The sequence below is a fragment of the Myxocyprinus asiaticus genome, chromosome 11 (genome assembly GCF_019703515.2).
Source record: "Myxocyprinus asiaticus isolate MX2 ecotype Aquarium Trade chromosome 11, UBuf_Myxa_2, whole genome shotgun sequence".
Taxonomy (NCBI): domain Eukaryota; kingdom Metazoa; phylum Chordata; class Actinopteri; order Cypriniformes; family Catostomidae; genus Myxocyprinus; species Myxocyprinus asiaticus.
The window spans coordinates 31,702,782-31,730,696 of NC_059354.1; the positions used below are offsets into that span (position 1 = coordinate 31,702,782).

The 27,915-nt window shown below is 37.8% G+C and overlaps 1 protein-coding gene across 2 annotated transcripts; it reads right to left on the reverse strand.

Annotated features, from left to right (window-relative positions):
• Positions 1-335: 335 nt before the first annotated feature.
• Positions 336-27,023, reverse strand: LOC127447702 (MORC family CW-type zinc finger protein 3-like). 2 transcript variants are annotated; one of them, XM_051709726.1, is made up of 19 exons: positions 26,940-27,023; positions 26,066-26,138; positions 11,730-11,862; positions 10,919-11,142; positions 10,475-10,631; positions 9,556-9,703; positions 9,263-9,394; positions 8,145-8,264; positions 7,968-8,065; positions 7,425-7,523; positions 7,194-7,322; positions 3,742-3,816; positions 3,529-3,571; positions 3,318-3,428; positions 3,150-3,210; positions 3,012-3,075; positions 1,752-2,898; positions 1,068-1,279; positions 336-946 (listed from the first exon to the last, which is right to left on the reverse strand). In XM_051709726.1, exons 1-19 carry the CDS (start codon positions 26,976-26,978, stop codon positions 793-795), a joined length of 3,219 nt encoding a protein of 1,072 aa, XP_051565686.1. In that variant the 5' UTR covers positions 26,979-27,023; the 3' UTR covers positions 336-792. The 2 variants fall into 2 exon arrangements, with proteins under 2 accessions (XP_051565686.1, XP_051565687.1); XM_051709727.1 differs by lacking the exons at positions 8,145-8,264; positions 9,263-9,394.
• Between the last annotated feature and the right edge of the window lie 892 nt (positions 27,024-27,915).

The following is a 27,915-nucleotide window of genomic DNA, read 5'->3' on the forward strand; positions in this document are numbered from 1 at the left end:
CATGTAGTGCAAATCTAAATAAAAATCTGTCATATACAGTGCAAGGGAATGTAATGGCATAAGAGGTTGGATGTGTTGGATAAATATAAAAAGACTTGACTGTGAATTGCACATAATTATTGCTCAATGGGGCAAATTTAACTGTTCATGATTATATAAATAAATTATATATATTTATAATTTATTGATATTATTAATATATAAAATATTATAATATAATGTTTATGGTTTGGAAAATTTTCAGGTTTCCCATTTCTCAAGTGAACAAGAAAAAACAAGCACTTTTTTTTTTAATAAACAAATAAACATTTTATTTTATATTCAATGCTCCCCCCCCCCCCCACACACAAAGGCAATATGTACAATAGCAAACTGAAAAATGGACTGTTAACATGTAATTGCAGCTTAACGTGTATTTTGATAGTAAAATGTATATGATTTTTTTTAAAATCTGAACTTGAATCTTATTTGTGAACTTTCAATTCCAATAAAATTCAGTAAACATAAAAGAATAAAACATGAATGAATATATAAACATTGCAAAAAAAGTGAAAAAATTAAGAAAAGACGTTTGTGTTAAACTGGGTCAGTGTGTTCACAGCTGCCTCAGCAGTACACTCTTGTCTCCATACACAGAAGATATTGATTGTTTTTAAGTTGTTTAGTAACTATCACAACATTAAATAAAACTTATCTTAATAGTAATTTGAAGTAAAATACAACATGAACATTTTGCCTTATCAAAAAATGAACACAGGCTGAACTCTTTGGTATCTTGAAATGGAAATGTCTTTAAGTGGAAGTAGACTTATGGGGGGAAATATCCTCTATAACCTGGTTAAGGATCTCATCTATGACATCACAGTCATAGTTGACCTGTTCAGGGTCCAGGGCGGGAACAAATGTGACCAAGAGACGTGCAACACTGAATCTCAGCTCTCTTAACCTGAGGACAAAGAGGGTATATAATCATGCTCGTGTACATTAACATTTGACTCCAGATGAGCACGTACAGAAATGTAACCTTTTCACTGATAGTCTTTGAAACAAATAAACTAGGCTCTTACTTTAACAGCGTTACCATGTTCTCTCCTCCCACTGGTATTTCCTCGGTCTCTTTACTCTCTGTGATCCGATTCTGATAGCTTGCAGCTTGCTCTGAGCTGCAACTTCCATTCTCTACTTTTCTATTCCTCCACGCTTCTCTTTCTCTCCTCAGTTCTTCAATTTCTTTCTGTAACTGCTCGCAGCAAACTCTCTCCTGCTCCAAGTTATTCAGCTTTGAGTATGAAAGAGTGTGTAGGTATTGAAAAATGAAACGGGAAAAACAGTGCAAGACATGGTCAAACAGACAGCATCAAGTCTCATTTTCTGATTTCCTGACGATTAATTAATGGCCATCAGGCCACTTGCACCAGCATATGCTGGGTTTTGTTTGAACTATATTTACATTTTCGCATACGCTCTTATCCAAAGAGACTGACAAATGAGGAACAGAAGCAATTTGTCATACAAAAGTCAACAATATCTGTAGTAACGAACTGCCAAGTTCTCAAAGTGGCTGAAGTAGTATAGAAGCTAGCATAGAAGAAAGATTAGACAAGATTTTTTTTTTACTAGTTTACTAGTAGTTAATCTTTCTTTGAGGATTCATGCAGGTTTTAGCTGGTCTTTTTTTAGCAGGTAGTAGTTACATTTCTTATTATTTGTAGGAAAATGGAGAGTCTGGAGCCAAAATATCAGACACTCACCTTACTTTTTAATTCATCACATTCTGTGTTGCGTTGATCCAATTCTCTCAGGAGAAAATCTACTTGCAAAGCCATTTCATCATCCACACCGTGACTCTGCCCCTCACCCTGAGATTTTATACTGCCACAAAATGCATGGTCGGCTGCTACTTTCTCTGATTTCATCTGTAGCAACTGCTCTTCTTTCTGCTTCAGCTCATCCCTTTCTCTTCTGAGTACTTCAACCTGCTCTGTAGTTTTAAGAAAAAGTGTTTTATAGTCCCGTTCCTCTAATTGATCAGTCTGGGTACTTTGATGAGCATTCTCTTTCTTTACTGTGAGTTCCAGTAATTTGCTTTCTTTCTGCTCCAGCTGAAGGGTTAGAAATTGAGTGTGGCCCTTGAATGCATCTCGCTCCTGGGCTGTGGTCTCCAGGAGATCTAAAAGGTTGTCTTGCTGTTTCTGGGCCTCCAGGGTGGAGATATTGTTTATGTCTATACCAGAGAAAAGTGAGCTATCTTCCTTGTCTTCTAAAGCTGATTTTGGCCTGCTCTGTCTATCTGCACTAGGACATCTCTCAATGTCCATAGAGTCTCTGATCAACTCGTCCAAGTCTGTATCTTCATCTTTCCTGCATTCCACCTCAGTGGGACTCTGTTCCATCCTTGTTGCATTATTCTCCGTCTCCTCTCCTCTGATCTCCCCTTCTCCTTTTCTCCTCTGCAGTTCTTCCTCCTCTTTTACGATCACACTACATTCTGTCTGGGTTGTTATGCTGGCTTGACCATTTGAAGTTGATGTGTCCATTGTTGCTTTTTTGGTACCTTCAGTTGCAGGTGTTTCTATGGAAGCTTGATCACTGCACTCCATATATAATCCTAGTACACCATCAATTTTCCTTCCTTCTGACTTTACCTTAGCGAGGTCAAAGGTGGGGGGTCTAGGTGTGCTGTTGGTCTCATCAATAACAATGTCATCATCGTCATTGTCCTCTACATCCTTTTCATTAACATGGCCATTATTGTCAGGGATCCCCATCATTGAGTTTAAGGCACCTGACGCAGCTGTGGATGTTGATGGGCTGTCTGGTGTGTTGCTATAATAGCCATTACTTGTTCTTGCTCTCTTTACAGCTTGGTTGTGATTCAGTACTAGACTTCTCTTAGTCCTGTAAGAGTAAGGTTCAAATCATGTTGTATGCAAAAAGCGAATAAAGTGGAATGAAAAGAAAAACATACTGTACAAAAAGGAGAAAAACAGAATAAAAATAGAATGATGTACCTTTTAGGAGTGGAGAGGGAGACTACATTTGAAATGACTGGCATACTGTCCAAGGTGCTAGAGGCTGCAGAAATATAAATTATTAAAAGCAATTTAGGCTTCATAGCAAAAACAAACACTTACAACACCGGGCCTCACCTGATTGTGGGAGGGGCCTGGAACTGACGGGGTTCTCGTCTGCTATAGGTGAGGAAGGGGCCTTGTAAATCAAAGTGGTAGAATGAGACATAAAAAATACATTTTAAGACTGTTCTGTTTTTTTAGGAACGGATCATCTTTGGTTAACTAGGCACAATGAAAACCTACTGATTGCTGGAGTTGACGCACAAGGTCTTCCTGTTGTTTTCTCAGAACTTGATTCTCTTGAGTCAACGCTTCATTTCTCTGCTGTTTCTGCCTCAACATGGTTTCTTCCATCTAATCCAGAGAGACATCACCATTTATGATACAAATGAGAGGAAGAAGTGGGTACACAACACAAATGCAATAACTGCTGGATACAAAAAGATCAAATTACCTGCATTCTTTTCTGTTCCTGTTGTTTTTTTAGGCTTCTTTCACTGTGAACACAAAGAGCAGCAGTGTCAAACTATTTCACCTCTTGGCATCTTGTGTATAAGTTTTATTTTGTAATAAATAACCGGCTGACCTCAGTAACATCTTAAGTAAACCAATAGGTAATTTTTAATGCCAAAATCAATTAATTGCTAAAACAAATTCTTCAGCTCACTGCTGTTTGTATGTTTTCAGGTAGGCTGATGATTCATCTTCAGAATCTTCGGCTTCCTCTGGGGTTTCACATTGCCTGAATGCAGACAGAACAATCATTCTAACGAAGACAGACATCTTTATATATAACTGCATGTTTCTTAATATAATTCATTCCTAAAAGGCACTGAAATTCATTTTTGTACTGTGAGACATTACTTCTATTCTTAGGGATGCAAACACATATGGGGTAAAATTTCACAAAGACAGTCACAGGATGGCTGAAGGATACTAGGATTTTTATTTTTTTAGAGAAGAATAAGATTAAAGTGTCAAAAATGTAACCTTATAATTCTGACAAATTGAAAAATACTGTAATACATTAAAGACAGACAGCCACTGTTGAGTTACCAATCCAGATCATGAAACAACACAGTTCTCCTGATGTTAAGTTTTGTGGATCCACAAAGATACAAATGGTAACAATTTACAATAAGGTTCCATTCGTTACCATTAATTAATGCATTAGGTATCATGAACACTTAACAATATAATTTTACAGCATTTATTAATTTTTGTAAATGTTAGTTAATAAAAATACAATTGTTCATTGTTAGTTCATAGTGCATTAGCAAATACAGCTTTTGATTTACATTTTTTTTTTTAGTATATGTTGAAATTAACATCAACAAAGATTAATAAAAGCTTAAAAATGTCCATTGTTAGTTCATGTTAACAAATGGAACCTTATTGTAAAGGGTTACCATAAAAAATACTCCCCTTTCGACGAAATTAATGTAAATCTGTCTTTTCCCACACTGCTGTTACTTCGATCGATTCAAGTTCATTGAGCCCAGCCGGGGGAGATCACTAGCATTCTGCTTATCTGTAGTTTAACTTTATCTTATTGTTATTAAGCGATTAGCAAAGCGCTCAACTCCTAACAGACACATGCGCGCAGATTCTACCGTGAAAGCACCACTTCTGACAGTCTGACATTCTGGAGTCTACTTTTACTGTGCAACTTTGTCGTATATTTTCTTATTTTAGCACACACTGCTTGAGTCAAGCACACGATTGCGCAAGCACACACATGAAATTTTCACACAACTTCACATCTGCATGCAATTTCCCCAAATGCCAAAGGCTGGTGTAAATGATGTTAGCCATCTTGACCAGTGGTGTAGCCAAGGGCCTAGGCCCACCCAAATTAGACCTAGGCCCACCCAGAATATTAGAGATTATTCTTTGACTTCAAATATATATTTATAAAATAGTAAAAAAAAAAAAGTCATAAATTCTGATTTCTGAAAGTGTGAAAGAACTGTTTGAATGTGGCGCTTCACTGTTGTTAAGGAAAATTTAACAAAAAATAAAAAATAAAAAATTGGGCAAAAACTGGGCCCATCCATTTTTACTGAGGCCAACCCAAAAGTAATTTCCTGGCTACACCCTTGGCCTTGACACTGAATTAGACGCTGCCCTATCTTTAACTGCATGCCCTTCATTCTTTAACTGCACACCCATATTCATTCAGAATATTGTAATTTTCTTACATCATAATAAACACATTTTCAAAGTTCAAAAAATAACTGAGCCTGTTTGACGAACCATTCAAATAATATATATTTTTAAATTTTCCATTTATTAACAAAAAATAAAAAATAAAATGTCTATTAAAGAAAATCAATACTTTTGCAACTTCTATAGATAACTTCTATATAACTTCTAAAGTTATTTCAAACACTGCAAAAGAATTATTATCACAATAAATGTCACATTTTATCACAATAAATGTCACATGGTCGATCTTTAGTGGAGTGAATTAACTCCAGATGGTGTTTCTCTTTATGTCATTAACTCGTGACTTGAGATTTTTGAATTTGTTCAAAAGAGATTTTAATCTCAAGAGACTAACCTGGTAAAATTAAGGTATATATATATATATATATATATATATATATATATATATAAAATTAGTTCAGATTTGTTCACTTATTCATCATTAACCATTTTTGTAAATCACACATTTATGCAAGTAGATGGCAACAAATTAACATCTTTTATATGTTTTGAGTGAGTCATTAAACCATTGATAAAGACTTAATTAAATTCTGCACTAAGAGATTTCAGCAGAGTGTTTAATCATCAAACACCTCCTCTGCATTCAGTTTGTCAACAGATGCTGGTCCGTGCTTGTTCACGAATCGAAAGGGGCAATGAGGTGTATTCGTTCGGTGTGTCAAACCAATGATATGCTCCTTCACAGCCTGCACTCCAATGCTATTGGCTTTGTTTATGCCACCGGACGTGCCACAACTTCCAACGGCATGTCTCAGAGGCATCGAAACATAAGATGCCATACCACTAAATGCTAATATCCCTTCTCATTTGACGCTCCAAAAAGCACAAAAAGGCAGCATAAAAGTAATCAGTACAACTCCAATGGTTAAATCCATGTCTTCTGAAGCGATATGTTAGGTGTGGGTGAGAAACAGATCAATATTTCAGTCCTTATTTACTATAAATCTACTTTCACCAGCCCTCCTATGCACGTTCACGAGAGGACCGAGTTCTTCTTCTGTTTTAACCGATTCACATTCTTCATGCAAATCGCCACCAGAATGCGAATCAGCAAAAATGCAGAAGAAGAACTTGGTCCTCTCGTGAACGTGCACAGGAGGGCTGGTGAAAGTGTAGATTTATAGCAAAAAACAAATGACTTAAATATTGATTGTTTCTCACCCACACCTATCATATCGCTTCTGAAGATATGGATTTTTTTAAACACTGGAGTCATATGGATTACTTTTATGCTGCCTTTTTGTGCTTTTTGGAGCTTCAGAGTTCAGCCACCATTCACTTGCATTGAATGGACCTGCAGAGCTGAAATATTCTTATAAAAATCTTCTGCAGAAGAAAGTCATAAACAACTGGGAAGTTGGAGTAAATAATGAGAGAACTTTGATTTTTGGGTGAACTATCCCTTTAAGTAAAAAAATAAGGCGCTTGTAACCTCATTAAGAAATTGGATAGACCTTCCCTCTCAATAGTAAAACTTAGGATCTACATGAATCATTTAATATGACATATTTTGGATTCAGAATGGTGAATTTTGCCTATATTTCTTGTTATCAATTGTTGCTCATGTACACTGAAATTCATTACCACACATTATTTCTATTATTTTATAAATTATGACTTTCTCTCCGCTGCCCTTGTTTCAAGGTCTTATATTGTGCTATACATAAATTATATACATGCAGTTAGATGAATAATAAGACTATTGAGGTGTTTATAAATCAGTGTGTTCTTTTACCAAACTGCAGTTTGGGTAAAACTTGCTGCATTCACTGTGTTAACACATCTATAAAATAATTCTATGATTCTTGAGGACCTTTTGCTGCTCGAGTCCTGTTGGATGTCTAAAACACAATTTAAAAGCCAAACAATGAAAACTTAGATTTAACAAACCTGTACTGGGGGTCTGGATTCAGTCGACAGAACCATTTTTCAGGGAGCTTACTGGTGTCAATGCCATCTGGGAGTTTCCGCCACTTCAGACAATCATCACACTGAACCCAGTTCTGATCAGGACGTTTCCTTCACATTGAACAAGGAGCAAGGCTTTTATATGGGAATGTGGTGAATAAACTGGCTAAAAGCAACTCTAAATGGTTTCATTTAGTGTGAGTGTATACTAACGGGATATCCTCCACAGGTACTGTGCTGTTAAAACCTTTTTTATGGCGGACAGCGTTCCAATAATCTTCCAGCTTCACACCCAAAGTTTGCATAGTTTTTCTGTGTGGACAAACAAAAAACAACATACAGTAGACAGTTAAACAAAGTATACATATAGATTTCTCTGTTTTACAAATTCGATCCTGAAATATTTTTTTAAGAAGTAAGCCCCTCTAATAAAGGTTTTTAATATTGAAATTCCCTGAAATGTCCCTGGATGTGGATTCATTTTTTCATCATATAGCGAAACATCCACTACTATTTTTAGTACCGAACAAGTTTTGGGACAACTCTTGTAATTACCTGAATTATTTGTAACTCTGCCTGCCTCATCAAATATCAAATGTCGAATAGCAAATGAACTTACACTAAATAAGATATTCATAATTAGTTTACACTTTTAATGCAAATACTTGTTGGACACTTGCACATATTTACTGTATATGACCACACACATATATACATATAGGTATAGTCCTGTAAATAATGGTGTATAAAACTCACCTGTACTCTTCTGTGTTGTCAAAGTCCCGCTTGTTGTGTGTTGGCTTGAGGAAGTTGCACTCAATCACTGCAATGACTCCCACTCCTTTGTTATTTGCCTATTGCAAAAGCATAGGTTTCACATTTAAAGAAAGTAGTAAAGGGAGCTGTTTAGGCAAAAATTAATAAAGCATTTACCCGGTGTTGACATCCGACACGCTCATAGGCTTTGATGAGCCTGTTTTTGTGGTACATCATGACTCCGTAATGTTCTTTGCTCTTGGTATTGTAGCCAAATGTGATTAAGATGCTTTCTTTCTGAGACGAAAGAACTTAAGGAAAGGTCAGAATGTATATAATCATTGACTAGGTTGACTATAAACATAAACATCAATTTAATGAGCTCACCAAGAGATAAACGAACGTGACATTTCAAGCTACATGCTCTTCACCAGTCTGATGAAGAGCATATAGCTCGAAACGTCACATTCGGTTATCTCTGGGTTAGCTCATTTAATTGATTTGGGAGCAACAGTGTGCCCACTTTGATGCTAGTTTTTATTGATACATTTTTTAAAGACCTGGATTTAAGCACCTGGATTTGGAGGTGCATCCTTTTTCAGATTTTTCACCTATAAACAATCCCAACACTCAAATAAATGTAATGATCCTCAGATACGTGTGTTTGATGACAGAGCTGTTTACATCTTTTCAACTCATTTTCTCATCCATTACAATTTTTTGTAGGATAAACTCACATGATAAAAGCCTTTTGACAAAATAGTCCTTTGTTTTCAAAAACAAAAAATACTGCCTCTCATTCATTTACCAAAAATAGTTATCAGTTAAATGTACAGGTGCGGTCACATTTACATCTGCAAGATAAAATTCCATGGGTGAAATGCAGTTACCTTAAAGGGAATTAGCAAGATCAGGAATTTTGCCTGATGGACTTCCGATGGTAAATAATTTACCTACACCAATTTTGCATGGGGTTCAAGTTTGGTGAACATGCAAATTCACTTTGTTGACCAATAGGAAGTAGCTTGGTTTGGTAGTGACCTCTGTGTGGGCAGTGCTTCATACATATTGTAGCAAATACCAAATATTTGCAATGGATGAACATATCATTTTAGAAGTTTCTTTAGAACTTCACTCTCCCAATGAGTACAGAGCAGCATAAAAAAGCTGCTTGACAAGTAGTTTCACACTCGCTTTCTTCGCCTGTGGAATTCAGCCATGCAAAGGTAAATGTGAACGCACCTTAAGGCTTTCTTTGGGAATGAAAGCTTGCTCGTTTGTGATTGTTTGGATACATTAAGAAATTTGGGTTTGTATTTATCCTTCATAACGTGTGCCAGGCTTTTAGAAATCAGCTGGGTTTTCACTTTTTGTCCACGAATGATAATCTGCATTCTGGGCTTCAAGTACAGGATGCTACAATATGCCTGGAAGACGACAACATGATTACACATTACTAATTTATTTATGTCCAAAATGTGAGAGATAACAGTAAAGTATATCATCATATACATGCATGTCAATACAGTAATGTGAACTATAATCTGTTAGACCTACTTGATATGGATATAAGAGTCCAAGTACTCACCCTAAGGGAAAAGTCACTCTCTGGGCTTGACTGCAATGTGTGGCAGGATTGCTTGTATGTCTGCTTTTCACTTTCATACACATCAGCTGGAATCCGGATGTCATAACGGTCTACCTCAAAGTCAAACTCGGATTTGTCTGTCAATGCTCTGTAGCAGAAGAAAAAAAAAATTCCTCATGCAATCTATTTATTCCACTTCCTCTTTTTGTAATCAATGAGCTTTAGTACATCTAACTGTATTTGCAAACACTTTAACTCTGTGTTTCTCAATCTTGCTCTTGTGGGTCCCCCAGCAATGTACATTTTAAGAGTTTCACTAATGTGACAATTCAGGTCATGGAGTCAAGAGATATTGTTTAAAGGCAGAGATTGTAATCTCAGGGTCTATATTACTGCATCCACAAAAAAATCATAATGCTCAGTTGTGATTATGTACATCAGCCAATTATATGAAGAGAAGCTTTGACTGATTTTTAAATGTGTGGATATTTAGGTCACACCCAGACCACAAAGCAGATGTGAGCTCTGATGGAAGACAGCCACTGGATCTAAAACCTTCGGATGACACACAGCTCATATCTCATTCTCTGTGAGTCACCAGAATCCCACATGAACAATTGCTCACACAAAACGAGCATTTGTGCACAACATGATGTGACAGATGACTACGGTAATTCTCCAGTGCAGTTCTGTTCACACAGCACAGGTTTACTGGACTCACTCACAAAATGTGGGTTTGATTCCTGAAAATTTAAGGGACTTGTTCTTGTAATAGAATGTGGTTGTCACTCTCATTTATAATCGAACAGTATGGGTACATACCCATATTTAGAACTCTAAAACTGCTGCTGTGTGAATGTAGCCTATCTGTTTCATTGTTTCCTGCATTCCCCATTCTATACTTGGGCAGAATTCTTACTTGCGGAGGTTCCAGATGATGATTCGTGTTCCTGTGGAGCCAGAGGAATAGTGTGCATTGATGGCATTGAGCTCTGAGAGTAGCTCTGCCTCCGTCTGGAACAGAGAGTAGCGCAAGATGTCTTGGAGGCTTGCAGCGTGCTGTGACTCAGGACGGAGTGAGAGGAAAGGTCAAGGATCAAGTTGTCAAATGCTTAAAATCAATTTTCATACCAAAGGGTGAAACTGATAAGACCATAAGAGTTTGCATTCAAATGTCATTAAATGAATCAAATGTAGGCAGACAATAAAGCAATCATAGCTTTAGATAAGAATATAACTCCTACTGTGTTATATATTCACTTGTATGCTTGTAGTCCCTATTTCCATGCCAGATGTTCTATTCTTTCCTTTTTAATCCAAATATCTATGCCTTCTTCTCTCCTCTTTTGGCAGGTAAGGATATATGACTGTCCAATATGTTTGAATGAGACAATGGGCACAATGACGTTCTCTGCTTGAATCTTATGAAGGTACGTCTGGGACAGCAGGCCCACACACATGGACTCCTCCTTCTTAGAGAGCACAATGGCGTCCTTTCCCAAACGCATGGAGCCAGATTTAAATCCATTGCCATAGAGGCCCACAGGGACATGGCCATTTTTAGCCTTCTTATCACTGAAGCCAAAACTGAGAGGGAGAGAGAGACATACAGCAACTATAGTAGTGGTAAACCAATTTAAGCCAGGTCAATTTATGTGGCATTCTTAAATTATTGGCATCAGTCACTGAGTGCATTTACATGTTCAAGTACACATTGAAACTGAGAAAAATCAGCTAATTATATAAACCATATACCATATATACTTATACATGTGTATATCCATGTAGTGGATGTTTCCCAGTTTTGAAATTGCCAGGTCTTTCTCCAGTTTAAACATCAAAACATAAACACACATGTGCACATTGAATTATCTGCCAGAACGCCGGTAGAGGTTTTTACATGCAGAGTGAAATCAGGGCACTCGGCGATAATCCAGGTGGTCTGTCCGTGTTTTGCTTAAAGCATTAATGACTTTCCTTGATGAAGGAACACTGTTTAAGATGTTTACAAGACCTTACTTATTTTCGGGATGTTATTCATAATCAAAGTAAGACTGTGCATGTGAACACACTCAATAACAGTGCCTCTCTGGCTAATTAATAGAAATCTGAAATTTGGAGCACATATTTTCTGTTAACAAATATTTGAATAATACTGATACACTGTGACCCACCTGAGCATCTTGTACATCTTGTCATAATCCAATCCTGCTCCATTATCCATGAAAGTAAGACAGTCTTGACCTCTGATAACTGTCTTGTCAATCCAGAATTTTTTGGCATTCACATCTGGGTCGTATGCATTGTCTAAGAGCCAGTAAAAAATATATAAAAAATTAGTGGTTGACCAATATGGGTTTTTAATTGGCTGATGCTGATACTGATATCTAGAGAGCAGGATGGCCAATGACCGATAATATAAATGCTGATAAACATATTACAATTTAACAACAGCAATTCAGATGTAAACAAGATGTCTAAATCCCAACAAACACAAATTTTATGCAATATTTACTGAAATTTGCATAAACTTGAAAAGAAAAAACTTTGAAAAGATGAAAATGTTGAACAACCATTGACAAATCTATTGATTGATCATGGAACTGACACAGGTGAAAGTTAACACTTCTGTTAATTGGCCAAGCAAACAGGGTTATCAGTTGATGCCGATAATTGCAAAATGGCCATATATCGACCGATCACTCGGCCTAGCCGATATAACGGTCTATCACTATTCAGAATATTGTCACATTAAACAGATTTAGTCTAGTGACTGAGTTGATGTCTAGGTAGCCTTAAAATATCACTGAAGAAATATATAAATAGTCTATTATACAGTACTATACTTTCAGTGCAGACAACTAACAACCTCAAGGTTACTTTTTTGACCATGGAAACATAATAATCTTTTTTTGCCTTGCTTCACCCTGGTGGAAACTAAATATAGTAAACAAACTTCTTGGCTAGCTGTCTTTAGGCATGTGAAATTAATTTTTTGTCAAATATTTTCTTATACATTTTTTTTTGAGGAGGCACTGTCTTACTGGCCTCATCTGAGAGAACACCCCTATACATATACTGTATATATTTCCCCAGATGAGGTTTAATGAGGAATAATTTTTTTTATTTTTTTTTTTTTATTGACAAAATATGAAGTTGTAAAGACAATGTATGTGCCGACGGGGAACATTTTCTTTTAGTCACATTTTTCTTTGCACGCTACCCCAGAAACAAGCCGCTACCAATCAGTGCCAATTAATCAGTAAAACTGATATATCGATCCGCCTCTAATGGGTATTTCTGCAAAGTGCAAAATTTTGTCTGGAGCTGTGTCCGAATACACTTATTTTCACTCAATAGTAGTCATATAATACGGCAAATGTCAAAAATAGATTAACGGATGAGATAAGGATAGCTGATATGTAGGCGTGTCTGACCAAATGTATTTGGTAGATGTGTTTGGCTTATAGTTGATGACCGTTGGTTACAGGATGTGTGTTTGTGACTGATGAAGTTTGACCGTTGACCGTTAGGATGTGTGTTTGTGGCTAATAATTTTTTGATGGTTAGGATGTGTTTGTGGATGATAATTTTTTTACCGTTAGGCTGTGTGTTTGTCTGATACATTTTGACCATTTGGATGTGGCTGACCACTGGTTTGACCGTTGGCGGACGTGTTTGAATGATAGCTATAATTCAGCTGGAGGTGTTTAAAAGGTGTGTCTTTTACTGAATGTAAATAAGTCAACACATTCAGAAAATATTCTGAACATTGATGACTATGGCTGTTTCTCCCGTGCAGGCTCAGGTAGAGATGTCAGAGAAGCTGACTTTTACCCCAAAGCGAAAGAATGGATCAAGTCTGGCAAAGTCAACATCGAACATTGTGCGGCCTGAGCTCCCCATATCCCATGAAAGCGGTATTGAATTCGAGTTTGATAAAACAACACATTTTGTCAAGATCTAAACTAGGGTTGATGATGATGATGATGAGCGTTTATCCAACGATCCACCCTTGTTTTTCACGGAAGAAGATTTGTGCCACACATTATGACTTTTGTACAAGCTCTCCTTTTGACATTTTTTATTTGGGAACTCTTAATAACATACCATGCAACCTTGCGGAGAGGAGAGATGCGCATTACATACTCGAGAAAGGTTTTACTTTCACTTTGGCCTGAGTAATCTGCTCCAGTTACAGACCTGCCGACTGCACTGAAAGATCGATGACAGCAGAGGAGAGGTAGATGAGGAGGAGTGATGCAGCGCCTTCAACAGAGGGACAACAGGCCTGCTCTGCCTTCCATCATATTAAGCAATGTGAGGTCGCTCAATACCAAGATGGACTAACTCCGCCTCAGCACCAAGGCATGTTTTGAATACCAGTACTCGAGTCTAAGGTTGTTTACGGACACCTGGCTCCATTAGGACATTCCCAACTCTCTTGTTGAGGTGGAAGACTTCTTTATCGTTCATGCGGACAGAGACGAATCATCAGGGAAGGCCAGGGGAGGAGATGTCTGTGTGTACATGAGTAACAGATGGTGCACACAGTACACAGTGAGAGAAATGTTTTGTGACCCTGACATCAAACTGCTCTGTTTAAGCCTGAGGTCTTTTTATCTCCTGAGGGAATTTGGAAATATTATAGTTTGTGTGGTGTATGTTCCTCCCAATGGGAAGCCACCTAAGGCTGCTTTCTGCATCTCAGACTGTATTCAAAATCTGCTGCAGCACTCACCGGAAGCTCCCGTTCATACAAGACTGTGCTAAAAAGCAACAAGCCACTTGTCAAGACTGTGAGGGAGGAGGTTGGCACAGAGGTTTTAAAAAGGATGCTTTATGTGCACAAATTAGACAATTTTCCATGACGTGAATGGGTCAACAGAGACAATAACCGACTATACAATCTTGGGTAGCCTTCACTTCTGTGTGGATAATGTGGTTACCAAAAAGGACATTATTATATATCCAAACAATAAACCTCATATAACAAAACAAGAGAAGAACTACATTAACAAGAAAAAAGCAGCCTTTAGAAATAATGATCAAGTTAAAGGTGGTCCATAAGGAACTTAATAAACTGCTACTGTGGCCAGAAAGCACTAAAAAGGACACTAATGAACATAATTTTGCTACCATGAATACTAAAAAACTGTGGGACTCTATGAAAACAATAGTTACCATGGACTCTAATAGAAAGTTCATCATTATTACTGATGATTTTAGAATGAATTAAATGCATTTTAACTTCGATTTGACAATGCAGATTTTGCTAAGAAATGTAATGTGGTGTTACAAACTATTATCTGTGACTTGGAGACCAGACTAATTGTGGACCTGCAGAAAATTACATCATTGTTCCATCAAGTATGTACTACTAAGTCGACCGGTCCCGATGGTATCTCTGCTCGTCTGCTGCGGCCTTGTGCAGAGGAGCTAACTCCAGCCTGGTGTCCTATTTACTAGCTGTCACTGGACTCTCATGCAGTTCTTACATTATGGAAAAGACAGTCATCACACCCCTCCCGAAAATACCCTGCCCCATTGGCATCAATGATTACAGATGAATCGCTCTAACTTCTACTGTAATTAAATGCTTGGAGAAATTAATTGTGTCAAAGCTGAAAACTTCATTGTTAGACCCATTTCAGTTTGCGTATAGGGAAGAGAAAGGGACTGTTGCTATTAACACTGTTGCTCACCTGACTCTTAAGCATCTAGAGATCTCTAAAGCCTTTGCACGTCTTCTTTCTGTTGATTTTAGTTCAGCTTTTAACTCTATTCAACCATACTTACTGCTGGAGAAACTTATAAACATGAGTCAGGGCTCGACTTTAACGCTTGTCCGTGACAAGTGGAATTACATTTATTTCCCTCCCCTTTTCTCCCCAATTTGGCATGCCCAATTCCCAATGTGCTCTAGGTCCTTGTGGTGGCGTAGTGACTCGCCTCAATCCGGATGGTGGAGGACGAATCTCAGTTGCCTACGTGTCTGAGACCATCAATCCGCGCATCTTATCACGTGGCTTGTTGAGCTCATTACCACGGAGACCTAGCGTGTGTGGAGGCTCACGCTATTCTCCGTGGCATCCATGCACAACTAGTGTGTGTGGAGGCTCACGCTATTCTCCATGGCATCCACACACAACTCACCATGCACCACACCGAGAGCAAGAACCACATTATAGCGACCACGTGGAGGAAAACCCAACGTGACTCTACCCACCCTAGCAACTGGGCCAACTGGTTGCTTAGGAAGCCTGACTGGAGTCACTCAGCATGCCCTGGATTCAAACTTGCAACTCCAGGGGTGGTAGTCAGCATCTTTACTTGCTGAGCTACCCAGGCTCTGACAAGTGGATTTTTGAAGGGGCAAGTGAAAGAGAATTTTACTTGCCTGACCGGACAAGCAGACTGATTAAAACGTCAATAACAAAACAAATAACCATTATTCTGCTGTTGAAAGTAATCCAGAGCACGTAATTTTATAATCTGCAAGCGATCTAGTAACACCTGCGCCCTGTTTGATTGACAGGTGGCGTATGTGTGTGTGCTGAACATGCGCGTGTTCTGAAAATGCTCGTGCTAATGCGTGCCTGAACGGTCAAATACATTTCAAAATTCCGCCAAAATGCCCGTCTTGGTGAGGTATTCATGTAAACACAGAGAGATGTCTAAAGTGAACGTAAACAACGGAGAAAAAAGCGTAAACTAATAGACCTGCTGCCGTCTAGTGTAGTGTGTCATTATAATAACCAAACAACCATAACAAGAAAATGAGAAAACACTCACTGCTCTTGACTGCATAACTTTAGTAGCTTTAAAAAGTATTAATGTATTATAATCATACAGTAAAGACCAGTAGTAGTTTTATGTTGCATTTCATTCTGAATGTTAACTTGAATACTTGTTATTTTATTACTGACTGTTAACTAGTCTTGAATAATTACTTAAGAACTTGAAACCATTCTTCCATAATTAACAAATTAGTTAGCGTTATCATTTGTTGTGGTACTGAAGCTGGTATTGAGAATCATCAAATTTCACCACCGACTACTGAACTATTGGTATTGTGATAATGTATAGCCTTTATTGTACATGGTAGATCTTGCTGCAGAACCATGATGAAAAAGTAGATCTCATTCCATAGAACTATGGGCATCCCTGCTGTAAATTATGGCAATGAAGGCTTTTCTTTATTTGACTACCATACGTAAAATATTTATCATATGACAATAGCCTCCTCCCCTACCCAGTGCAGTTTACATTTCTATCACAGATAATTGAATTGATTGCATAGGTACACTATTAGTTTGGGCATCAGTCATTATTTTACAAAAATATACAACATGTAACTTAAATGTCCTTTGTTCTCTCCGGACAAGTAACTTTTTTACTCGGACAAGTGAATGACCAATTTACTTGTCCGGAGGACAAGCACATGACAATCCTTAATGTCGAGCCCTGTGAGTGTTAATCCTTTTATCATCAAATGGTTTTCTCAATTTTAACTATTCGTACTTGGTATTTGAGGATAAACAAAACATTGTCTGACCCCAAATCTATGAATAAAGGTGCTCTCCAGGGTTGTGTGACTTCTCCTGTTCTTATTACTCTATATACAATTGAAATGAGGAAAAAATACATTATAAAGTACTGCTTTCCTAATTCAGTTGCATAGAGAAGAGGAAACATGTACCTACCACTCTGAAATAACGGCTTTGTGAAGTGGTGTGATACCAATCAACTTTTTTTAAATATAAGGAAAAGAGGAAATCATATTCGATCATAGGGGAGTAGGGGATCACAGACCTGTAATTATCCATGACACCCCCATTAAACAAGTCTGTTCTTATAAATATTTAGGTGTTTTTATAGACAGTGTATTCACCTGAAAAGCCCATATTGAGGACTTTTGGCGTGAATAAAAAAATCATGTCTTTATTTTATCAAGCAATCTTGGGTAGCCTTGTAAGCATGAGGATCCAAGCGTGGTATGGTAACCTTTCAGTTCAGTTGAAATCTCAGCTTTCTCGTTTAGTAAAAACAGCAATGAAAATCATGGGAGTTTTACACACCCCTGCTCTACGAGCAGATTTTTGAGAGAGCACAGAAAATAGTGGCTGATCCGAACCATGTTCTCCACAATGAATATCAGGTTCTACCATCAGGGAGACGTTAAAGGGTCCCTGTGTAAAAGCAATCGCTCTAAAAAATCTTTTGTGCCAGTATCAATTAATATCTTAAACAGTAGACAATAGAGCATTACAAGGCATACAGGTGAAAGATGTTTTTTTTGTGTGTATGTATATTGCACAAAGCAAATGTTTTTATGTTACTTGGATGTTGTTGTAACATTGGTTCTAGGAATGGAAGAGATGAGACGCAGGAGCAACGTTTGTTTCAATTTTTTAATAGTAGATGCTGGAGTGGAAGAAATACATAGAATCAGTCGAGGAAACTCGCTGGAGTGGAACAAAGTATAATGCTAAACATCAATAACCAACTAAATAACACTTTAACACCACAACGTAACAATACAACGTGGTTACGGGGATGGTCGAGGCTACAGGCATTGGCTCTGGGACGGTCAAGGCTACAGGCATTGGCTCTGGGACGGTCGAGGAAACTCGCTGGAGTGGAACAAATGCTGGAGTGGAACAAAGTATAATGCTAAACATCAATAACCAACTAAATAACACTTTAACAACATAACATAACAATACAACGTGACAATACAAGAACTGACAAGGAATGAATAAAACTGGAGGGTATTTATACACAAAGGTGCTGATAAGGGGAATGGAGAACAGGTGAGGAGGATTGGGAACAGATGGCAGTGCATTATGGGAAGTGTAGTCCAGGGGAAACTAAGGATGATACAAAAACCATATCGAAATAAGAGTCCACAGAACAGAACGGTGAATAACTGTGACATTCCCCACTTTTAAAGAGCGACTCCTGGTGCCCCAAAGACGGATGAGGAGGGTAGGGTGACGCAGAAGGTGAGGAAGGATCCAAGGAAGACAAACAGTAGGCCTGGGAATAGATCCGGGAGCCGGCTTCAGGGCTGGGAATGGATCCGCGGGCCTGGGGGGCGGCCACAGGACTGGGTCAGGAGACCTGGGAGGCCGCCGCAGGACAGGGACTGGGTCAGGAGGCCTGGGAGGCGGCCGCAGGACAGGGACTGGGTCAGGAGGCCACAGAGCAGGGACTGGGTTAGGAGGCCTGGGAGGCGGCCACAGAGCAGGGACTGGGTCAGGAGGCCACAGAGCAGGGACTGGGTCAGGAGGCCTGGGAGGTGGCCACAGAGCAGGGACTGGGTCAGGAGGCCTGGGAGGTGGCCACAGAGCAGGGACTGGGTCAGGAGGCCTGGGAGGCGGCCACAGAGCAGGGACTTGAGGTCTCGATGGCGGAGCCGGAGATGGGTCCAGAGACGGAGCCACAGGAGGATGAAGAATTTGGGTCTCAAGGGGAGGAACCGGAGGAGCTGGCAGAGCCACAGGAGGATTAGGGTTCTGAAACACAGGTAGTGGAGAGCGTGGTGGAATGGGCAGAGCCGTAGGAGGGGGAGATCCAGGGATTGAGGGCGGAGCAGTAGGAGACACAGAGGGCGGAGATAAGGAAGGGTTGACGAAGGCAGGCGGAGCCGGGAGAGGGTTGACAAAGGCCGGCGGAGCCATGAAAAGCAGAGCCGTGGAAGGCAGAGCCGTGAGAGGCTCGAGGGGCGAAGCCGTGGAAGGCAGAGCCGGGAGAGGCTCGAGGGGCGAAGCCGTGGAAGGCAGAGCCGCGAGAGGCTCGAGGGGCGAAGCCGTGGAAGGCAGAGCCACGAGAGACTCGAGGGGCGAAGCCGTGGAAGGCAGAGCCGGGAGAGGCTCGAGGGGCGAAGCCGTGGAAGGCAGAGCCGGGAGAGGCTCGAGGGGCGAAGCCGTGGAAGGCAGAGCCGGGAGAGGCTCGAGGGGCGAAGCCGTGGAAGGCAGAGCCGCGAGAGGCTCGAGGGGCGAAGCCGTGGAAGGCAGAGCCACGAGAGACTCGAGGGGCGAAGCCGTGGAAGGCAGAGCCGGGAGAGGCTCGAGGGGCGAAGCCGTGGAAGGCAGAGCCGGGAGAGGCTCGAGGGGCGAAGCCGTGGAAGGCAGAGCCGCGAGAGGCTCGAGGGGCGAAGCCGTGGAAGGCAGAGCCGGGAGAGGCTAGAGGGGTGGATCCATGGGAGGCGGAGTCAGGGAAGATCGAGGGACGAGGCCGTGGAGGGCTCGAGGGATGAGGCCGTGGAAGGTTCGAGGGATGAGGCCATGGAAGGCGGAGTCTTGGGAGGATCGAGGGAAGAGTCTGTGGGAGGCTTGGGGCTAAGAGCCGTGGATGACTGGGAAGTGACTCCCGTGGTAGAAAATAAAGACAGAGACTGGGGATCGACCTCCGTGGTCGTGAGCATGGGCAGAGTCTAGGGAATGACCTCCGTGGTCGTGAGCATGGGCAGAGTCTGGGGAACGACCTCCGTTGTCGTGAGCACGGACAGAGACAGGAGAGGTGTCCGTTTCCTTCTCCTCTTCCGGCCAGCAGGGAGTGTGGTTACGGGGATGGTCGAGGCTACAGGCATTGGCTCTGGGACGGTCGAGGAAACTCGCTGGAGTGGAACAAATGCTGGAGTGGAACAAAGTATAATGCTAAACATCAATAACCAACTAAATAACACTTTAACAACATAACGTAACAATACAACGTGACAATACAAGAACTGACAAGGAATGAATAAAACTGGAAGATATTTTTACACAAAGGTGCTGATAAGGGAACGGAGAACAGGTGAGGAGGATTGGGAACAGATGGCAGTGATGTGGGCAGTGCATTATGGGAAGTGTAGTCCAGGGGAAACTAAGGATGACACAAAAACCTTATCAAAATAAGAGTCCACAGAACAGAATGGTGAATAACTGTGACAGTTGTTGTTGTGTATGGCATATATATGTTGTTGCAGCAGCTGAGTCCAAAAATTTTTTTTTCCCACAATAAAGGGACAATAAAGTTTAGCCTAACCTTATCAAACAATCTGTATCACACAGAATCAAGAAATACAAAATACATGTAAAAAAATGTTTAATTAAATTTAAATAAGTTTAATTCTACTAAGTATAAAATTAACACACTTACACCTTTCATTTAACAAACTATCATGTTTTAAATTTTTTAAGACCTCAATATGGTTAATTAAAAATTTAAATGTATTATTTTATTCTGAATCATAACATGTACTGTACACTATTTAAACATGATTATCAATTTAATAATTGAGAATTATTTCAAAATAATTTTGGAATATTTTATTTTAAAATGATTTGTAAATTGTACTATGTTGATGATAATTAAACATTTTTGTTTCTTTCAAGAAATTCTAGTAACTTATTGAGTAAGCAGTTTACCTCTTCAACAGCTATTTCCTCTTCTGGACATGAGGGGGTTTTGGTTCTTCTGATGGTCGTAATTGACACCTTGAATGCTAAACAAAACTTTGCTGACTACTACAAAAGTAAGACTAAAGCAAATTAGATGTAAATCATATTATTAATAGTCTTATTATAAATCATATTATAACAGTCTTATTATAAATCATAATGTGTGCACTATTTAAAGATGATTCAGTTTTGCATTCAACTGAAATAATGTGAAGATTAAATGAAATATTTTAAACAATCTTTTTAAATCCCTCTCTGACTAGCTCACTCTAGAAAATTAACAATGTAATGATTTTTTAAACACTATGACTAGGATGTTTAATACAACATCCCATATCATAACCACTTCTACAAAAGTAAGATTTAAACAAGGTTTAAACGAATATGGATAAACAAACGTACTTACACCGGTCATTTAACTAACAGCCGTATCTAAAACTATGTTTTTAAAGTTTATATGTCTCATTATGTTTAATTAAATATTTCACATTTATTCTTTTATTTTGAATCATAATACACTATTTAAAAATTCACGATTTAAGCTTAATTTGTAGTATATTTTTAATATTTTCAATGTACATTCTCTCTCGCCCACTAACCTCAGACCCACCCACCCACCTTAAAGTCTTCTGGTTGCGAAACTTTAAGATAATACAGAGACCTCCCCACACTAAACCTAAAACTTGATCGAAGCTTATTTAAAACTTACAGAAAAGAACAACTGGTGTATAATCTCTGTTCTCTTCTCAGTACTTGAATCTGTTTTATAAATATTATTTCCTCATCTGTATTTCTGTTTCTGACAGCGAGGGACAAGATATTGATGTCAAAGGAAGTATTGACATTGACATTTTTTTGGCCTTTCCAATTTTCATCTATGGTTGCAAACAAAATATTGACTTTTATTTTGAAATGTTGTACATGTATAATTTTATTAGAATGACTTTTAAAAACAGGAGGGTTGTCATACAACAATACAATGAAATATCTGAATGTTCATAGAAAGGATGTGCCTTCTTTATGCCTTGGAAATAGCTTGAACATTTTTATTATTTCTCTAATATTTTATCCACCTGTACTCTGTGTACTAAATTTACATAAGTAATGTATCTATTAGCGGTGTGAATCTTTGGGTTGAACGCGAATCAATTAGATTCATGATTCACAGGTTTTAGATTCGATTCAATCTGAAATCGATTCAATTCGATTCGATCCACAATGAAATTTGATTCGATTAACGATTCAATTCTGCATTTAAAAAAAAATAAAAAATGCATTTATAGTATTCTTTAAATACTTCCCCTAATGTGTCTTAAGCGAGAGAAAAAAAGGCAAACTATTTAAGATTTTTTATTCCACCAAAAGTAACTTGAAAAAAAACACATTCAATATGTGAACATACAGACTACTTGGAATGCAATGCTAGTACAAGAGTACAATGTGTCAATAAAATATTTCAGAGCTAGAAATTATTCCATATTTCACTATGAAAAAAGAATTTTTATTAATTTGAATTATTTTTCCAGGCCTTGAAATCACAATTTTAAAATTCCAATATATTTCCAGGTTTTCTATGACCATGGGGACCCTGAATCAGTAAACTATTCCAAATATTACAACATTAAAGTAACATCATATGACTACATTCTTGTTTCAGAGTAAAGCAATCATATAGATGACTTCAATTTAAATGTTTTCTGCACACCAAGTCCCCAACTTAACAATGATACCAGTAAAATGGTAGAATGGTTTTCTTATAGACAATAATGGCTTAATAAGTTTCCTCACAATTAAATCACTTTATTTCAGTAGTGACCCAGTGTCAGAAATTAACTTATACATTTATGGTCAATATTTGTCCCCTATACTTGATTTTCAGGGGCATTTTTTTACCTTTATGAGGGCATGTTTTTTTTCTAACAATTTAAAACATAAACTGTGTCTAATCCATTTATGTCAAAATGTCAATTTAATCAATTCATTAATAGAAATGTTTAAGTCAGAGAATGTATTAAGTCTTACCCTAAAAATTACATCAACATCAACTCTGTCCTGCACCTCTTTTGATTGAAGAGCTTGGCAAGAAGGCGAAAAGAATTTAACAACACACATCTTTTACAATTTAAATTAATTAATGCAACTAAACTCAACTGTTTATGTTGATGCATTTGTCTAGTGACTTGCACTATAGAAAGACGCAGGGCCCTATTTTAAGAGCACTAGCGTTAAGCGCAGCGCTATGCCAGAAGTCATAAGTGCAAAGTATATGGGCATGGCCATGAAGTTTTGGTATTTTCGTGTAAGCATGCACTAAGTCTAAGTGCAAGTAGGTTTGGCGAAATGTCCTGCGCAACGCGCAAATGTCCTGGATTAAGTGCAATTTAATTCTGAGGTTTTCTCTGGTTATTCCACCGTCTGCATCCTATTATATAGTCCATTCCCTGTCAAGCACCAACGATATAAACAAAGACAGCACATTCATAAGAAGCTGGTAGTGTAAATGGACTGAAATAAATTAGTAGAATAAAAAAATTACATGCATTTGTGGATTCTAAATTGAAATTATACTTCAAACAAAATGAAAATATAATCAAAATAACAAAGTGGTCAAAAAATCATACCAATACAAAACATTTTACTTTCTACAACTTCTTCCACTTTATTTTGCAGTTACTTAAAAATCACTCTATAACAGGTTGAAAAATACCATTGCAAATTAGATCGTAAATACAATTGCACATTTAAACATAACAATAATAACTGAAAAATAAACCGTGACCTATAGATAGTTGAAAAAAATGTCATGTTTTTTTTTTCCATATAAGGCAAAAAACTGCTCTGATTATCAGGAACATAATTTGTTGTTCCACTATTTTTGCACTCTAAGTTTGGACTTGAACTTTGTTACCACCTGCTGGTGGAAATGTAAGAAAGAGTTTATACTTTGCGCTGACATAAGACATGGTTTTCAAACACCTTAGCGCAATTACCTATTTCTCAGGAAAATAGCAAATTGCGCTTTTCGCCAATTCATTTACAAACAATACACACACAATTTGCACGCATATTCCCACCCACTGCCACTTGCGCTGGCACAAAAATTGCGATTAGAACTAGCGCTCTCACAAAAATTGGATAAGACGTTGCGCACGGTTGTTGCGCGTAGCACTGCACATTGCGTGCTCACGAAAATAGAGTCCATAAGATTCTATGGTAACTTTGTCATTCTAAAAAAATTACAAATGTACAACATTTCAAAATGAAATGTTTTGTTAGTGGGAGATAAATAAAAATATTTAGAATACACTGCAAATTAAGCTTTAAATCGTGTAACTTTAAATAGTGTATTATGATTCAGAATAAAAGAATAAATGTGAAATATTTAATTAAAAATAATGAGATGGATAAACTTTAAAAACATAGTTTTAGATACGGCTGTTAGTTAAATGACTGGTGTAAGTACGTTTGTTTATCCATATTCATTGAAACTTAGTAGAATTAAAAGTGTTTATATCTAATTAAGTATTTGTTTAAACCTTACTTTTGTAGAAGAGGTTATGATATGGGATGTTGTGTTAAGCAATCTAGTCATAATGTTTAAAAAATCATTACATTGTTAATTTTATAGAGAAAAAAATAATCAATTATCAGCCACAAACACACATTCTAACGGTCAGTATCAGTCACAAACACACATCCTGTAACCAATTGTCATCAACTATCAGCCAAACACATCTACCAAATACATCCTGTCAGACATGCCCACTTATCAGCTATCCTTATCTCATCCATCAATTTTACCTCATCCATTAATCTATTTTTGACATTTGCCGTATTATTCGACTACTCTCACTCCTGTAGTGAAAAGTGAATTAGTGAACAAACCAGCGGTTTTGGACAAAGTGTATGCATGATGTGTAAAATTAAATGCCAAATGCAGGTGTTTCATACACAGTGGTGGGTAATTTTGCTCATCTACCCGCCATTGTGGTGGGCGACCTGTAAGATGTCAAGGACTGACAAAAGACAATAAATGAATAAACAGTATATATTTCTTCTTTCTCCTATTTTATTGTGTTGTAAATTGTGTTTTTTAATTGTGTTTTTTACTTCTATTTCTACTCCTTATCTATCTATCTATATCTATATCTCTATATCTATATTTATATCTATATATATATAAAAAATTTTATCCTAAACTGTGGGGAGAAAAGTCGTACCAAGAATTTCACTACATGTCGTACTGTGTATGGTTATGTATGTGACCAATAAAACTTGAACTTGAACATTAGACAAAAAGACGCAGCGCAAGCGTGTCTCGCGGAATGTGCGAATGGCAAGTTCTCACCATTTCTTCTCTGTTAGACATCAGGGAACAACTTGCATGGACAGAGTCGTCTATGTGAACACTGCATATGATCTCAGACCATTTCAGGTTTCAATAACATTGGGACTACAGATGAATTGTCATGTGTGTCACCATAATTCAGTACATCCTCAGAAATGCTTCTTGTTGAATAAGAAGCTTCTCTTCTGTGCTTGTCTACTTTTTAGCCTCCATTTGAATGATGTAAAATTATCATTATGATAATAATAATAATAGCATGGCATTGGTATTATATGCTATATTTTATTCTAAAATAATGTTGTTGAAGTATATATAAGTATAATATATAATATGTATGTATGAATATAAGTATTTATCTATTGCAAAATGACAGAACAGACAGTCTGTACCTAAAGATCGATTTGAAAACCAAATCGGATTTGTGTGCGGTGTAAACAAAGCTTAATTCTGAGGGTTAGACAAACATGGAACAAAGAATCACTTCACTTCAAAGGAGGTCTCTGCAGATGGCACTGTTTAAGAACCAAATTACTTTCTGAAAGCTTTAAATTCCCATAGTTTTTGAAATTAATTCATAACTCTTCAAATTGCATCAGGCATTGGAAATACTGGCAAGAACAAGTTTCAGGTGTGAAATTAGGATGTATATCCATAGCAAGTTATCAATTAAAGGAACATTTCAAATATTCGCTGCAGAATAAATATGACTCACCTATTAGCTCTGCTATGGCACTGAAGGGCCAGGTGTGGCTAGTAGAGTTGGTGTGAAGGTACTTTGGATTAAGCTAAACAAAGGAAAAGATACAGGGCAACGGTTACAGCAGTATGGAAACTATAGGGCCATCTCTCCCATTTTGGCTAACTTCAAAAACCGCATGTATACTTAACCTGGTGTTTTGAAAGACTCTAAATTCTATTTAGATTTATGAATTTCAACTTTGGAATTCTTTTCAACCTTTAAATCAACTTTGATCGTGTTTATCGTTAAGAACACAGTATAGTTTACATTATAAAACGGATAGCTCGGGATTAAAAGAAATAAAATAATAATAGATATTTACTGAACGTTAATAAACGTTTAACAAAAGAAAGAGGCCGAAGGTTACAGTGATTCTTCCAGTGATTTACACCCCTTAACCGTGATATAGACAGTGTCGTGCTGCTTTGCATGACTATAACTGATAAATTCATAGATTACATACATCACACTGTGACCGCAGCCTTAAATCCTTTCAACGCAGAAACGAAACTGAAAGTTAAGCTCCATTAATGAGAATTGATGTCAGGACACAACGTCGCAGTTTCACAAATCATATCACAAGCATTCCATAACATGATCACGTTACCATTTTTTCCCCACACTTGCGAAACTATTTACTGTTCATTGTTATGAACAAACGTGGATATTTTCAGATGACATACAATATTACCTATTAACCTGTCATTGATAATGATAACAGTGCGGACAACCATTATGTAACTTTTTCAATATGTCATCTATTAACATGCATTGAATCATTGTGCCTGCTTCCATGCGTTAATTACACATTTCGAGTTGTAATAAAAAGTGTACAAAACATACATACCGCACTGAGCGGGATTCCACTCTGCATTTGAACCGCCATCCTTATTATGATGAACGCCCCGCAGTCATCCAAATCTTCCAAACATCCGGGGAGGTGACCAGACAGCCTAGATGTGATATTCAAAATAAAGGATCATAAAAAGGATTAAATAGTGCACCTAAAATGTAAAAGTTAAGATTTAATTCATTTGAATTATTTGTTTGTAAATTTATTTTACATACTTTTTGCATTAATTTTAATTCTTTAACTAAATTTACATTTACGCATTTGGCAGACGCTTTTATCCAAAGCGTCTTACAGTGCAGGGACAATCCCCCTGGAGCAACCTGGAGTTAAGTGCCTTGCTCAAGGACACAATGGTGAATGGCTGTGGGGGTTGAACCAGCAACCTTCTGATTACCAGTTATGTGCTTTAGCCCACTACGCCACTACCACACCAACCATGGTCCATGGGTAAACCTTTGGACTAAATCTTTATTTGTGACTTTAAACCTTTCTATCCACATTCTTTGTGTAGAATTAGTATGTTTTGATCAATTATTGTGAGGACTCGTTTTAACACTAGTTTTAAATGTAAATAAATATACATAATTATTGATGAGGTAAATTTAAGAACACACCAGAACATGACCTTCATGAAATCTGTACACATAAAGATATTGCTGACCATTCAGAATTAATGAACTGATTTGATTTATACTGTATATAAAAACCATAAATCATGTTTCTTTAAAATGTGATGCGCTTAATAAGAAATTTACTTCTTTACATCTGATCACGCTCCTGTATGCACACTGAATAACCTCGTAGATTTAACTGCAGGATTGTTTCGTTGAATTATTTCTTTATAACACTAAAAGGCCATTTTAATTCCGCACGCGACTGGCAGTCGAACTATTATTTTGAAAGTCCGTCTAGAATTGATTACTTCCGGTCAGGAAGTGCGTAGTTTCAGATGTGGCTTAAGGAGTAAATT

What these genes read in the sequence shown, in the direction of transcription:
- LOC127447702 (XM_051709726.1), bottom strand. Translation starts at nt 26,978, where the DNA reads ATGGCGGTTCAAATGCAGAGTGGAATCCCGCTCAGTGCG. An exon ending in GTGTCGGATGTCAACACCGG is followed by an intron (nt 8,066 to 8,144) that starts GTAAATGCTTTA and finishes CTTTTGCAATAG; the next exon opens with GCAAATAACAAAGGAGTGGG. An exon ending in AATCCAGACCCCCAGTACAG is followed by an intron (nt 3,817 to 7,193) that starts GTTTGTTAAATC and finishes GTCTGCATTCAG; the next exon opens with GCAATGTGAAACCCCAGAGG.